This window comes from Canis lupus, chromosome 36 (assembly GCF_003254725.2).
Source record: "Canis lupus dingo isolate Sandy chromosome 36, ASM325472v2, whole genome shotgun sequence".
Lineage (NCBI taxonomy): Eukaryota > Metazoa > Chordata > Mammalia > Carnivora > Canidae > Canis > Canis lupus.
Genome location: NC_064278.1, coordinates 10,188,139 through 10,204,462, shown reverse-complemented (window position 1 = coordinate 10,204,462; position 16,324 = coordinate 10,188,139). Strand labels below are relative to the sequence as shown.

General features: G+C 39.5%; 1 protein-coding gene across 13 annotated transcripts in view; it reads left to right on the top strand.

The window, feature by feature from the left end:
* Positions 1–16,324, top strand: part of COBLL1 (cordon-bleu WH2 repeat protein like 1) — a 162,382-nt gene that overhangs the window by 1,456 nt on the left and 144,602 nt on the right. For 11 of the 13 annotated variants that reach the window (XM_049106343.1, XM_049106348.1, XM_049106347.1 and 8 more), the window contains exon 3: positions 11,276–11,407. The exons of the other annotated variants lie outside the window; for them this stretch is intronic. In XM_049106343.1, coding sequence (XP_048962300.1) covers positions 11,276–11,407 — 132 coding nt within the window. The remainder of the gene's footprint in view (positions 1–11,275; positions 11,408–16,324) is intronic. 13 annotated transcript variants of the gene reach the window in all.

Below are 16,324 nucleotides of genomic sequence, written 5' to 3'. Positions count from 1 at the left end.
GGCGCCCCCGGCGGACAGCGACGCTCGGGGCCCGCGAGCCCGGGCGGGGGAGGGTGGGGGGTCACACGGCGGGTTAATGCTGAACGAGGCACGGCCTCCTGCCAGGTCTGCTGACAGTCCCCGCGCTGAGCGTCTGGGTAAACAGGAATGGGAACAGGTAGTCCTACCTGAGACTAACCCTCGTGTTGCTAAACAGGCTCACGGTGGGCGCTCGCGGAGCCCTTGATGCGGGCGGACTTTCCCTCCGGCCCCCCCCCCCCCCGCCCCTTTTCCTTTCTGAGCGTTCATCTGAAGGCAGCAGTGCCCTGCAGAGAACACAAACATTCCAGAAAGAAAGTTTAAGGAAAAATCGACTTTGTAACTAATGAATGAGCGTTGTGCCCTTTTCCTGGTTGTTTTTTTTTTTTTTTTTTTTTTTTTTTATTCTTAAGCGCAGAGAAGTCATTTTTCCCTGGAACATGACAGGCGTTTCCTTAGCGGCAAGTCACAGCGTGTCTGTTCATCAGAGACCCTGCGAACGTTGGCAGTTGTCTAGAGGAAACATGGAAAAGTCTCAAAGCCACATGACTAATATAAAAGATATTTAGTATAATGCTTACGTAGAGGAAACATGTAGCGTATGAATTAATTCTTTCATTTGTTTGAATTATCTTCGGCCCTCTGCAAATAGCCCTGTGACTGTTGACTTCCGTTCCTATTATTTTCCCAGTGTTTTCGTTGTTAAGTATTATACATTCTTCCATTTATTCTCGCATCAGGATGTGTGAGCAAAGAAATCTATTGGTAGAAAGATCTTAATCATCATCGGAGCATGGGCCTCTAAGTGGAACTGCAGAGATTTGCAAGTTGAAGCTGAGGCAACTTTCAGGAATACTGAAATGTAGTTGGGTGCCACAAAATAAGACAGGATTAAACCCCAGGGATTTGAAAATGGATTAGGTGAAGGGACGATTAAAACAATGTATGCATATACGTGAAATAGACTTACCGGTGTTCAGAGATCCATGCTTTTGAGTAAAATAGGTGAGTGAGATCAGTTGGCTTTGGGATGAAGGAGTGGAAAAGAGCTGTCTCATTAGCGTGACTACAATTAAGATACTTCAGATTTCACCTTTGAGAATTTAAGAGGTAAACTGATACATTCTTGAAAAATAGTGTACAAAACTGCTTTATCTAATTCAACTATGAAGAAAATACTTTTAAGGAATTTGACACTCCTCTCTCCAAATTTAAGGACGGACATCAGCAAAAATGCTGCAACGTCTAATCTAGAGGAACACCCCCACCATACCATTTCACCTTGCATGCATTCTGTTTAGAGAAGTGATCAATATTTGCAAAGTATAAGTAAGAAAATTATGTTGTCTTTTACTTTTCTGTCTTGTCTCTTGGCATATCCCAAGTACCTTTTCTATTTGTTGAATAGTCCGTATTCAGTATTGCTTTTTTTTTCTCTCAAAGACCCCAGAACATTAAAAATGATTTTAGTTGGGAGGGGGGGGGGGAAGTATCTTCGATATGGGAGGTGGCAGGGAGCAATCTCCATATGCTAAAAGAAATTATTGGGTTTGGGAAGTAAATTCCTTATTATAAAACTAATTAAACTGTGACTCAGGACTCTAATAACCTATGAGGCCTAGTTTAGTCCTCCTTGGATATCTCTGGCTCTAAAGAATCCCTCTGTAATTTTCCAAATTTTACATTGTTGTAACAAGTCATTTTAAAGAAATCTAGTGCAACTCTGTATTTTACAAATGAGAATCTGAAGCCTAGAGACACTGAGTGACTTTGCCCAAGTTCCAGAACAAATGAATGGCAAATCCTGAAGGACAACCCAGGACTTCGGTTGCCTAGTTCAGGGCATTTATTTTTTAATCTTCTTTTTCTGACCACTATAAAATACATTTAAATTTCAAAGAGTCAGTTTGGGTACATTATCTTTAGAACTGCTAGTGCTTGTTGTTTACTTGCCCTGACCTATTGCCCCCCACCTTTTTTTAATTCATTGAAATTTAAATGTCAAAAGGGTAGTTAACCTTGCTTTGAAGGACCTTAATGTTTTGATTCTGAAATTTTCAGGAATGGTCTAGGGTAAAAACAAACAACAAACTTTTATAATTTTGCAGCTTTGGAGCTATGGAGTTCATTGAGAGCATAGAAAAAATTAAATGATTTAGCAGCTACTTTCTTAAGCTATTATTTGGATGCATTGCTCGTTCTAAAAACATTACTGATTGTATAAACCGAATTCTTCTTAGCTAACATTTATTAACTACTTAGAAGTTGAGTACCTTAACTGAGGTTTCAACCTGAGAATTACCTAGGGATCTTTAAAATTAACACCCATGGTCTCACACCTGCTACCTATTCTGATTTTATTTGTCCTGGCTGGGACAAGCTGTGGAGAGGTTTTAAATGCTGCTCCAGTGATTGTGATGTCCCATCAGATCTGAGAACTGTTGATTAAGTAGTTGTCAAACATCTGAAATGGAGGTAAAGCGAGAAATGGAATGGGGTTTGCTATTAATCATTTTTAGGCAACTCATTTTCAGGTTTAGTTTGCTTCTTTAAAGATTCCATTTAGGGGGATCCCTGGGTGGCGCAGCGGTTTGGCGCCTGCCTTTGGCCCAGGGCGCGATCCTGGAGACCCGGGATTGAATCCCACGTCGGGCTCCCGGTGCATGGAGCCTGCTTCTCCCTCTGCCTGTGTCTCTGCCTCTCTCTCTCTCTCTCTGTGACTATCATAAATAAATTAAAAAAAAAAATTATAAAGATTCCATTTAGGTATTTAAAAATATATATTTGCTAATTCATTCTGAAGACGTACGTATATTAACTCTGCAGTTGTGGAAACTGGGGCTCAGAGAGCTAAGCTAACATACTCAGAGCCACACATATTTAAGTGATGAAAGAGTAACAGGAACAAGATCTGATCCCCAAACCTGTTCTCTTCCTCAGTAGGCATATTGGCACCCAGTGTTTGCCACTATGGATTACTCTGAATGGCTAGAGTACTTTTATTTAGAGTGCCTTTAGGTAGCTGTTAAATTTATAGTGTAATTTCAAAAATAGGAATTTTTGATTATCAGATAAGAAAAATGAAATTAAGGTAATATTAGACTTTTTGTCCAAAGTCTAATATCCTCTAAATGTGTTAGAGGATATTGAATAGTGACCTGATGACAGTACTGAAATGCCCCGTGTATCTACATAATATAAATGCCAAGCTTCATGTTATTGAGACAACTGCTTTCATTTAATTACTCAAAACGTGTGAGCCCTTACTCTATATAAGACACATTTTTCTAGGCACTAGGAGGTTGGCTCCTGATGTTATGAGCTTTACCAAAAAAATCCTCTAACCCAGGAAAAAATGGAACATGATGTTATTAGACATGGTATTTTCACGTTACCTTTAAAACATTATGCTTAGAGCTTAATGTACAATAATGTACAATAGCCTAACTATGATCAGCACACTATGGCCCAGCAAAGTAAGTCCAGAAGGCTGAAATGAGCCTTCCAGTATTTTAATTGTAATTTTTTTTTTTTTTGGTGGTCATATTTCCAGTATTTTAATCATAATTTTTTGGGGGTGGTAATTTATATAAATATAAATAACATATATATATATATATATATATATATATATATATATATATATATATATAAAAACAAGATTTATCTTCGGGCACCTGGGTGGCTCAGTGGTTGAGCCTCTTCCTTCAGCTCAGGGCTTGATCCTAGGGCCTGCTTCTCTCTGTGTCTCTGCCTCTCTCACTGTGTCTCTCATGAATAAATAAATCTTTTAAAAAAGATTTAAACAATTTAGAGTGTACACTTCAGTGGTACATTCATACTGTTGTAAAACCAGCACCTCTATCCATTTCCAGAACTCTTTTTTATCTTGCAGAACTGAAACTGCATACCCATTAAACATAGCTCCTCCTCCCCTCTCCCCCCCCCACCCTCTGGGAGCCACCACTCTACTTTTCTATTTTTTTGGTCAGATTTGCTTTTTTGGTGGTTGAATTTTAGGAGTTTTGTATATATTCTGGATATTAACTTCTTATCCTCTGTTTCTGTGGAGTTTATTGGCACACAGCCATACTTGCTCCTTTGCATATTGGCTATGGCTGCTTTCACATCACAGCTGAATGGTCCAGACGGAGATCATATGGTCTGCAAAGCTAAGGATACTTGCCTTGTGGCCTTATAGAGAAAAAGGTGGCTGACCCTCTTGGCCTAACTCATGAAATTGATAAATGAAGTAGGGACTATTTACTGGCAGGAGGACTTCTAAGTACTGAACTTAAATATAAATTGGAACAAAATGATTCATGTTCTGTTTTCATAAAATATAGTAAGATTTTGCAGAATGGTGATTTTTGTTTAAGGGAAGACAGGTGTGATCCCTTGGCAAGCATTGCAGAATTTTAACGTGATGTTGGAATATATTTTATTTTTTGGAATATATTTTAAAGAGAAGTTCTAAACTTATGTGCTGGAGACACTTTGGTGAAAAATGACTAATACATAGTCAAGATATTTAGGAACAAAGCTGAAGGAGTTCCTATCTAGATCTTTGAAATCTATACCTACTTTATGAGTTAAGTCAAACTGCCTTTATAATTTCCAGGAAATGTTTTTGTTGTTGTTACAGATATTTCATATCTGTAGGCTTTTAGTGTTCTAACATTAGTATGATAGTTGTTGTAAGGCTTTTTTTTTTTTTTTTTTTTTAATGACTGCTTTGCTAAATTTTTTCCCCATCTGTTACAGTAAAAATAAACTAAAAGTATGGGAGAGAGAAGTTTCCCAGGACTATTTATAAAGGGCCAAATGTCTTCAGTTTTCATACAAACTTCATATCTGAGGAATGAATCCCTTGGAAAAGTTTCTCAAAAACTGACTAGTCCAGGAAAATGCTAGCATGAGCTTGGGTAATTATTATTATTTTCATATAGTTTAAATTTATGATGCTGTTTATAAATGTAAATAAGTTAAAGCTAAATGGCTTTAGACCTAAAAAAGCCGTAGAGTTGAAATGTGGAGTAATTTGACAAAGTACTTTAATTGGGATGGTCATCTCAGTATTAAGACAGCAAAGAACGCCACAGTGAGAGGAAAAAGTCTATTAAACTCAACTCCTAGAAAGCTGAAAACTTGGTGCTATTTTGATTTATCACAATTTTAAAAGTATTAAAAGTTTACAAAGGTCAGAATTTCCAGGTTTCATTGGCGATGAATTAAGGTATTTGGGTTTCCAACGTATGTTGTGCCCTGATTGTGCCTTTTCTTTCTTTCTTTCTTTTTCTTTCTTTCTTTCTTTCTTTCTTTCTTTCTTTCTTTCTTTCTTTCTTTCTTCTTTCTTCTTTCTTTCTTCTTTCTTTCTCTCTTTCTCTTCTTTCTCTCTTTCTCTTTCTTTCTTTCCTTTCTTTTTTTTGTTCCTTCCTTCTCTTTCTTCCTCCCTTCTCTTTCTTCCTTCCTTCTCTTTCTTCCTTCCTTCCTTCTCTTTCTTCCTTCCTCCCTTCTTTCTTCCTTCCTTCTTTCTTCCTTCCTTCCTTCTTTCTTCCTTCCTTCTCTTTCTTACTTCTCTTTCTTCCTTCCTTCTCTTTCTTTTCTTTCTTCTTAAAGATTTTATTTATTCATGAGAGAGACAGGCAGAGAGGGAGAAGCAGGCTCCATGCAGGGAGCCCGACGTGGGACTCGGACTCGATCCTGGGTCTCCAGGATCACGCCCTGGGCCGAAGGCGGCGCTAAACTCTGAGCCACCCGGGCTGGGCTGCCCTGTCTGTGCCTTTTCACACCTGTAGCTCAGGGAATCTGCTCAGAGACAGGAGAGCACACATATACTACAGAATCGGGCCAGTTTCTTAACTGCCAACTCTTGAGAGAAAAAATAGTGCCCCGTTAAGGCTTTCGGGTTTTGGTTATGAGGTAGTGAGAGTGGAGGTGCTAGGGAAACAGGGAGGAGGATTGCCTCAGAGTCCCTCGTTTTAATTCTCCCTCGGTCCTCTTGTCCCCTCCCTGTTAGAGACACTCTGTCCAATGAAACAAGAGCTTCAGAGATAATATAAACCATTTTGTATACATAAACAATTTATATATCATGTGTAAAAAGTACCGTAGTCCCCCCCCCCCCCTTATCTGGGGTGGATGCCTGAAACTTGGAGTGGCACCCAACCCTATGTGTACCGTTTTCCCCCTTATGCCTACACACCTGTGAGAAGTTTAACGTACCAGGTAGGCACCGTAAGAGAGCAAACACATGACTAATCACATGGGACAGTCATAAGGTGTATGTAGAGATGGCCTTGGGGCCCCAGGGAGAGCAGTGGAATGGAGGGAGGGCCTGCGGAGACCAGAGACCCGCCTGGATAGCCACAGGCCCGAGCTAACCAGTGGGCTACTTACACCCAGGACAGTTACGGGAAAGGGAAGATTCTATGGTCTCCAGACGGCCTCCCTCCCCCTCAGTAAAAGCAGCCCCCACCCATTGCCTCCTTGCAGTGTCTCCTGCTGTCCTGCCTGAGGCTCCCTTGCTGGATATTTAGTTAACTCTCTCTCTCTCTCTCTCTCTCTCTCTCTCTTGTTCTGCCTCAGGTGAATTCTCTCACTGCTCCAGGCCACTGGCTTCCTCCTGTCCCTCGCCCTGCATTTGGGGGCCCCCATCGGTGGGGAGAGACCCCCCATTATAGAACACGTAGTATGTGGTTGGTGTGTCTCACTCCCGTGTGCACTCACACGTGTGCTCTCTATCCGCACCTCAGGATACTGGACGTGGACTCCCCCTTCCACTGATGACGTGAGGTGAGATGAAGCGAGGTGGCCGACGCAGGCCCTGCCATGCAGGGTGAGACTACAGTCCACCTGTGACGAGCCCTCAGAAGGGGGCACCTCTGCTTCCAGGCCGCGGTTGCTTGATCATTGGCAAGGGAAGCTGCCCAAAGCAGAACCGCAGTTAATGGGGGCCTCCTGTCTGGGTTAATAAGAGAGCTTTTCTTTTATAATTGCCTCAGACTTGTAGAAAATTACTTTGGACAGAATTGAGAGTGAAATGCCATGTCTTTTTTTTTTTTTTTTTTTTTGGGGGGGTGGGGGTGGGGGGTGATGACTTTTCTGAAAATAACCCAAGTGGTTCAGAGGCAACCGAATGAGGTGGTGTTGAAAGAGCCCCTGAATTATAATAGTGGAGTCCATGATCTGGCCAATGCCTATAAAATAATGATTCTGCTTTTCTGTGTAGCAGTATAGGTTGACTTTAAACAGGGTTGAACGCCGGTGACATCAATGTACTTTTATTTTTTTTATTTTTTTATTTTTTTAATTTTTATTTATTTATGATAGTCACAGAGAGAGAAAGAGAGAGAGGCAGAGACATAGGCAGAGGGAGAAGCAGGCTCCATGCACCGGGAGCCCGAAGTGGGATTCGATCCCGGGTCTCCAGGATCGCGCCCTGGGCCAAAGGCAGGCGCCAAACCGCTGCGCCACCCAGGGATCCCTCAATGTACTTTTAAAATGGTAGTGTCATTGGAAAAAGTTCATTGTTTTTCAGTGTGATTAATTTGGAGGATTAACACCAAGTAATATGTATGCATCCCGGTGTCCTTGTAACATTAATACCATTTCCCTTTGTAGCCTAACATTACAGCTTCTGCAGTTATACCAAGATATATTTATGAGAAAGTAGAGTTAAGATGCTGAAACCTAGATGGGATGTTCGTCACCAGTCCCGGAGGGTTTTTCTCTCTCTAACCTGCGTGCGCATGCACACATGTATTATTTCTGGAGAAATGGAAGTGAGGAAGTAGGAGATGACCCCAAGGGGAGTAGTGGTGACAGGAGCCAGAATTTTAACAGCTGCTACAGTTGTGTATCAGTTCAGATCTGCTGGAAAAACAGGAAATTAGGTTGCTAAATCAGAACAAGGCTACCACCCTACCATTCCCATGTCTAATGGAAGTGCTCTAGTTTCGAGGCCAAATGAAGTCCACAGTGGTCAAGATAATTATAAGAGCTGCTGAATTTATTATTTCCTTTGTGCTAAAGTGGAAGTTGTCAGAAGTGTTTCTCTCTTGTTCTTTTATGCCTGCCAGTCAAGTATCAGTGCTTTAATAGAATGAGGAAAGAGACTGAGTGACTTTCTTTTTTTTTTTTTTAAGATTTATTTATTCATGAGTGACACAGAGAGAGGCAGAGACATAGGCAGAGGGAGAAGGAGGCTCTCTGTGGAAGCCTGATGCAGGACTCGATCCCAGGACCCCGGGGATCACCACCTGAGCTGAAGGCAGGTGCTCAACCACTGAGCCACCAGGTGCCTGAGACTGAGTGACTTTTTAATTTTTTTAAAAGATTTTATTTATTTATTCATGAGAGAGAGGCAGAGGGAGAAGCAGGCTCCGTGAAGGGAGCCTGATGTGGGACTCGATCCCAGGACTCCAGGATCAGGCCCTGGGCCAAAGGCAGGTGCTAAACTGCTGAGCCACCAGGGATCCCCACTGAATGACTTTCTTAAAGGACTTCATGTCTCAGGCAGCCCCCATATTCTTGGATATTCATGTTTTGGTCATTTGCTGGCAGCAAAACTCCTGAGTGAAGTGCCTATTAGATTCTGGGCGTGTTTTCTTCCCATCTTTCGCTCTTATGTAAGCTGTCCATTCCCAGCGAGCAGCTAGATGCTTTAATTTCAAGTGAAAACCTTTTTGCTGTGCAAGGAGAGCAAGGTTGGAGGTAGTAGAAAAGAATTTTAGCATATGAAAATAGTTTTTAAATTTTATGTTGTGATCTTATGGTACCAGCCTTCTATCTTCAGTTTTCTCTTTCTCTGAAAGAGGGCAGTTTTTTTTTTTTTTAAGATTTTATTTATTTATTCATGAGAGACAGAGAGACAGAGACACAGGCAGGGGGAGAAGCAGGCTCCATGCAAGGAGCCCAATGTGGGACTTGATCCTGGATCTCCAGGATCACACCCCAGGCTGCAGGCGGCGCTAAACCGCTGCACCACCGGGGCTGCCCAAGGGCAGGTTTTATCGTGATAGTTTTATTACTTGTGAACATTTCCCTTTCTGGGAAAGTTATGGATGACTTCGTTTGGTTGAAAAACCTGAGTGATCTGAAAGGGGAAATAGACTGGTTTTTCCCATCACCTTTTTTTCGGGACAAATTTTGTATCTAGAACTTATTCCAACCTGTAGCTTACTCCAGTTTACCATATATCATTTTTGAAATACAATCTTGTCTGAAAAGAGCAATGTCTAAATTTTGTCTAATCGTCTCTGTGTATGTAGAAAAACATAGGAAATTCATTCTTAGGTGGTGCTAAGAAAATTTAGTCCTGAAGTTTGTGCTGGTATCCTTGTGAAGCCTTAGGAACATGTTTCCAACTTAAATTGATAGTTGTATGTGGTCTAGCCTTGACTGTGCTAATGGACATCTGTAGAGTTTTTCTAATCAAGGTCAGGATTTCATATATATGTTGGAGATGCACTATTTTGAGATTTTCATTTTGTTGTGAATCACAGTGATTTGGGACGTTAAGCAGATCATGCAAGTTCAAGTTAGTGGCACTTCTAAAAGTTATCTGAAGGTGTTGAATGAATATTTGCTATACTTTTTGGTAAACCAAATTGATTCTTTTTTTTTTTTTTTTTGGTATTCTTCCAAATACTAAGCACATCAAGTTGACAGTAACAAATACTTTGAATATCACGGATTTGGGTTAATAAAATTTAGGCAAGGTAGAGACCAAGTTTCTGGAACCCCACAGATAATTGGAATGCTTTGAACACAAAGACACCATTGGCATTAAAGAAACAGCCTCCGGATACCAAGAAATGATGGGCTGAGCTGTAGGCCTATGCAGTTTGGGAGGTGGGAGCAGTATGGTGATGGCTATTTAATTCTATCTTTTACCATCTGTTGATCTTCACAGGGAATTTTATAAGACTTCCTGTCAAGAAGCAATTTTTAAAAATTCTGGCACTTAGCCATTTTGTTTTTAATAGTTAAAGGCTATATGGAATGCCTTGCTCTCTGAATCCAACCTAGTCAAAATCTCTGGTTATTGTGCTGATGATTCATCCTGGTACGTGATCTGTGTGACTGATGAGGAACCTGTCTTACTTGGGCTGAGTTGTGGATGGCTTTACACACATTGTTTCTGTGGCCTTAGGAGTATTTCCTCAAAATGATCTTTACCAACGTAGCCCTATGTGGAACATTCTGGAGGAGTGAGAAAAGGAGAGGTGTGCTGTGCAAATGAGAATGGCAACATTTTCCCCCCTTAAACTTACCATTGCTAATTAAAATGAGTTTTCATGGCTACATGCATTTTAAGCTCTAAAATCAACTATGTCAAAGCAGAAAACATTTCTAACACATTAGTTTTTAAAATAAGATGGGAAAAATGTGAAAGAAATAGTAATACCCTGTATATACTCAATTTGATTTTTCATCTTATATTTAAATACATTAAGCATATCACAGTTGTACATAGTACTCATTTACTCGAGCCTTTTGTGAGCTACTTACGTTTTTATACTGCTTCATGGAAAAAAAATTAAATTTTGTGCATTGTGAAGGGGAGTATTTCCTAAGCCCCCCTCCCCCATTGCCACCCTTTGCTTAGCCAAGTAGATGCACTCAGTGCTAAATGGAAATGTAGAGATAATTTTTTATTTGGGGATGTAGATGAAAGGATAAAATGGGCAAAATATATTTGATGAGTGGAAAAATGAAACCAGAACAGTCTCTGGTGGTGAAAGAAAAGACAGTGGTGGGGATCCGTGGGTGGCTTGGCGGTTTGGTGCCTGCCTTTGGCCCGGGGTGTGATCCTGGAGACCTGGGATCAAGTCCCATGTTGGGCTCCCTGCATGGAGCCTGCTTCTCCCTCTGCCTGTGTCTCCACCTCTCTCTCTCTCTCTCTCTCTCTCTCTGTCTCTCATGAATAAAAATATTTAAAAAAAAAAAAAAAAAAAGAAAAAGACAGTGGTGTTAGATGGTAGATTTTGCTAGTTTAAGCAGTTTGAGGCTTGAGGTCTTTAATCTCTATGTTCAGTTGGTAATACTCGTACTGTTTGTGAAACAGCTCTGTGATCTTAGGTTATTAGAAAGCATTTTATGTCAAAGACCACGTATAGCTTCTTCAAAAGTACGATGTATACTTTTGGAGGGAGAGATTCCATCTAAAATATAATTGATAATTATTGTATTCTAATGACATAATTCTTTATGTTGGTGTTTATAGGTCACACCACTTATTATTTTATTTTAGGCAATATATCCAAATGGCACAACATTCAAAAGAAGAAATGACCAGTGAGAGATTGCTCTTTAGTCCCTTGGTTCCTGGTATCCAGGTTTTCTCCCCAGAGGCAATCAGTGTTACCAGTTCTTTCAAATCCTGGTAGGATATTGTTTACCAGTGCTGTCCAATGGGAATATATGATGGAAATCACAGCTACAATTTAAAATTTTTTAGGCACTACATTAAAAAACTTAATTTTGGGGTACCTGGGTGGCTCAGTCAGTTAAGTGCCTTACACAAGGTCACAATCCTGGGGTCCTGGAATTGAGCCCAGCATGGGGAGCCTGGTTCTCCCTCTCTCTGCCTCTGCTATGCTCTCTTGATATCTCTCTCAAATAAAATCTTAAAAAAATTCAGTTTAAATGATATATTACACGATGCAAAGGTTAACATGATTCTAGTTCTACAAAACAATAATGCTATCTTTAACAAAATATTTTGCATTGAGTTTTGAAATTTATTTTTTTAAAGATAGATTTATTTATTTATTTATTTATTTATTTATTTATTTATTTATTTATTTTTTAGGATAGACGGGGGGGGGGGGGGAGAGGCAGAGACAGGAGGAGGGAGAAGCAGGCTCCATGCTGGGAACCCAATGCGGGACTCGATCCCAGGACTCCAGGATCGCACCCTGGGCCAAAGGCAGGCACCAAATCGCTGAGCCACCCAGGGATCCCCAGTTTTGAAATTTAATTACAAAAAATTGAAATTTAAATTCTTAGTCACACTAGCCACATATCCAGTGCAGAAGAGCCTTATATAACTATTGGCTACCATATTGGAGAGTGCATCTCCTTACACTCAGGAGCAAATGAGTGTGTATATGCATATTGTTTCTCTGTCTTTATAGGCAGTTGGTGTGGTTCGTACCTTGCTTTTTTACTTAGTCCTATAACTTGGTAATTACTCCATTTCACTACATAAAGGGCTCTATTTTTTTCCCCTAGTGTGTACTATGTTTATGTAGGGTGAACCATGACTTACATAACTAATCCCCTATTGATGGATACTTGGATTTATTCCCTTTCCCCTAATCACTTTGCTATTATGAAGTGGCCATTTTAGCATACTTTACACAGTTTACAATCTACTGTGCTAATACTCTTTTCCTGGTATGTTTACCTTAATTAGATTGTGAAATCCTAAAAAGCAGAGGCCATGTTCTTCTTTTGTGATACTGCTGGGTTTAATTTAATGTCCTTCACGTACCTAGACACCTAATTATGAGTTTTGGATAGATATTATTTGAATTTGTGTGAATCTGAGCAAGAGGTCCATTTTGGGGATGAAGGCTAGTGGATTATTTGTTCACTAGAGAGGTAAAAGCCCTGTTACCTCTCTAGTGAACAAAGCATCAAAACTGAGTAACATTCAGTTTTACAGCCATTAATCATTGAATTGTTAAGCCACCATCAAATGCTACACCATTTAAAGAGCTGTTGTAAATCTCTTAGCACTCTATTATAAAATTCCATTCTTGATCTGATATTATCTTTTAGCATTATTCCCTGTGGTGGTGTTTATGAGAGAAATATGCATTTCATTAGTATAAGTGAAAATTCTGAGTAATGTTTCCGTCTCAAACTTAGACAAAACCAAGTGTTTGGCCATCATGGGGTTGCTTAACAGGACATAAATACTATGTGATTATTTATAGCCTGAATATTCCTATTTGAATAATGATAGCAGAATAACATTTGATTTATAGAGTATAGGTTTTGAAAATGAAGCAATTAGTCATTAATTGCATGATTAATTAGTATATAAGAATTGTGTTCATTTGTGTCGAATGAATGTCTGAATCGTCAAGAGCCTTGCTATTTGGATTCAGTTATTCTACTCGTCTAAGAAATTAGCCTTTGATGTGAACAATAGTAGCTAAAGAATAAGAACAAATAATAAAGGGTATTTTCTTCCAGCTCATGAAAGAAGAAATTGAGAATTTAAGTGTATCATGAGTGGAAGAAATTAAATTGTTGAATGGGCACCTAGGAAAGAAAAATCAGTACAAGTGTTCTTTCTCCCTAGTGTTTTTGGAAGGTCTACTTCAAGGTGTGTACAAAACTGCAAATATTATAGTAGAAAACAGGTTTGTTCATTTTGTTTTTCTAAGAATGTTTCTGGCAGCAAGTTGGCTTTTTACATTGTCTTCAAATAAGATGAAATTCTAAGCCAGAATTCATAAAAAAAAAAGAAACCCTTAAAAATTAAAAGTTTAATGTATGCGCAGGTGTACAGCATTCCATAAAGCATTTTAAGTGAGGTAATTCTCTCCATTTAACTCTACAATCCACCATATAGTTGTCCAATGAGGTGAACCAGTGCATTTGGCTCTCGAGCATTTACCAGCTTTGCTTTTGGTTTCAAATAAAACTGGTCCAGCCAGAAGTCAGAGTAACACTCAGCAGGCAGCTGTTGCAGAATGGACTCGGTTGACGGGAGATCTGGAACCCAGTCTCTGTTCTACTTGTTGGCTGGTTACTTTCTTCCCCTCATCAGGCCTCAGTGGCCGGTGGAAGAAGATAATTATACAGCACAAAAGTCTGGAAGTAACACCAGCACATAACAGACTTTCAGTTTTGCTTGTTAAATTATAAATATTACCTGCTTTTTTGGAAACAGTTTCTTGTAATGCTGACATCGTTATTGTACTAAACGGAAATCAAAGAGAAAGAGAACGTGTCTGTTCTCATTTCTCTCTCCCGGGAAGTGAAAGGAAGATGAGGTTGGTTTTCTTCATCAGTCCTCCATGAAAGTCTGTGCCAAGTGCAGGGAAGTTGTTCTTGGAACACTGAATACAAAATGGGTACTAATCTTAATGAAAATCACATTCCCTTTTAGGGGAGAAAAATGCCCCCTCTGAGATTAGGAGTATGCTACCAAGGTGATTGCAGTTGTGATTGTTTCCTCACTCCACCATTGTGGGAATTGCCTTATATTTTTGTATTTCACTTTTCTTCTCTGTGAGAGGAGAGTAACTCTAACTGCATTTCTTTGATTTTTTTTTTGTTAGGACTGATATGTAGTGAATGAACATTTTCTATTGTAATGTCATGGACAAGAACATCATTATTCAAAAGAGGGAATGGGAATTTGAGACACTATTCTAACCATAGACTCGTATATTGAAGATTTTTTTTTTTTTTTTACATCGTGATTACAGTGATACTATCATTTAGGATAGGAGGCTAGTGGGCAGCATTTCTTCCAGATCGTAGAAAGCTGTAACTCTTCAGGTTCTGGTGGCAGCATTGATAGCATGATCCAAAAGTTAACTCTGCAAACCCATGACTAAAAGCCTTTATTAGAGCAAATACAATTAAATATAGTCGTATTAATGTTTTTCTAGATTTGCTTTTTTTTTTTTTTTTTTTGCTAATACAGGATTATTTTCCATATTCTTGCAGGTAAGATTGGATATCGAAAAGGCTATTCAGAATTTCTTGACCTAATTAAGATCTACTTTTTCTTAATATAATGAAAATTTTGAGGCAGAATGAATTATACTTATGCATAGACTCTGTACTTGGAAAGTTTCTTGAACATTAAGGTGTTCCCGGTAAATTTTCTTTTAAATAAATGTGTTTTACAAGACCGTATATAATATGGAACCTCAGTTACTTCAGGGTTTAAACAAATATTTTTAAGTTCAGATTTCCACTAATTAAAAAGATCAGGAAAAAAAAAAAAAAGATCAGGGTCATAGTAATTTCAGAACAGTGGGCAGTGGCTTATAGGACTCTGGTCATAAAAGTGTTGAATATTTACAAAACACTGACTAGTCACCAGATACTATGTCAAATGCATGACAGGTGCTACTGCATTTACTTGTCATTAGTCACTCTGTAAAGTAGATGTAGTTGTTATCCAGATTGTGGAGAAGAGGAACTGAGGTTTACAGTATAATTTGTCCAGGGTCACGTGACCAGGCAGGGGCAGATCTGAGTGGAACCCAAATGTCATTTGAAATCCATTTGGTTTGACCACTTTGCATCTGCTCTCCTGTTCCCCACACCCACCCCTGAGAACTGACAGGGGTGGCAAAGCCAATATAATAAATAATAGTAGAAATGATAAGTAAATGGGAGTAAACTTTTTTTTTTTTTGCTGGTTTTATTTTTCCTGATTACAAAATTGTGACATGCTTATCATAAAATATTTGAATGCAGTAGGAATATGTAAAGAAAAATCATTACTATCTAGGCTACCTGGAGATAACAACTGTTAACATGATTTGAATTTTCCTAAGGTGCCACCTTCCTTTTTTTTTTTTTTTTTTTTTTTTTTTTGAGGGAGAGAGAGTGCAAGTGAGCAAGCAAGAGCATGAGAGCAGGGAGGGGCAGAGGGAAAGAATTTGAAGCAGGCTCCACTCTCTGGAACCAGAGCCTGCCATGAGGGTTGAGGTCATGACCTGAGCTGAAATTAAGAGTGGAGGGCTTGGGTAGCCCTGGTGGCTCAGTGGTTTAGCGCCGCCTTGAGCCCAGGGCGTGATCCTGGAGACCCAGGATCAAGTCCCACGTCGGGTTCCCTGTATGGAACCTGCTTCTCCCTCTGCCTGTGTCTCTGCCCCTCTCTCTCTCTCCCTGTGTCTGTCATGAATAAATAAATAAAATCTTAAAAAAAAAAAAAAAGAGTGGAGGGCTTAAACAACTGAGCCACCCAGGTTCCCCACACAAGGTACCTTCTGAATAAAGATATCAATTTGTTTCTTGTAAGAACAACTTCCATGCTTAAATAATTTTGTGAGATTATGAGTTAAACAAAATTTTTTTTTTCTTATGGTGTTCTCAGGGATTTTAATATGTTATAGAGAATTGGACTAATAAAATGGAAACTTGGAAAGTAACATTTTCCAAATTTATCAGAAGAACACTGATTTATATCTTTTTTTTTTTTTAAGATTTTATTTATGTATTAGAGAACGAGAGAGCGCGCGCATACAAGTGGAGTGAGGGGCAGAGGGAGAAGCAGGAGCCCCATGTGGGGCTCCATTCCAGGACTCCAGGATCTGGA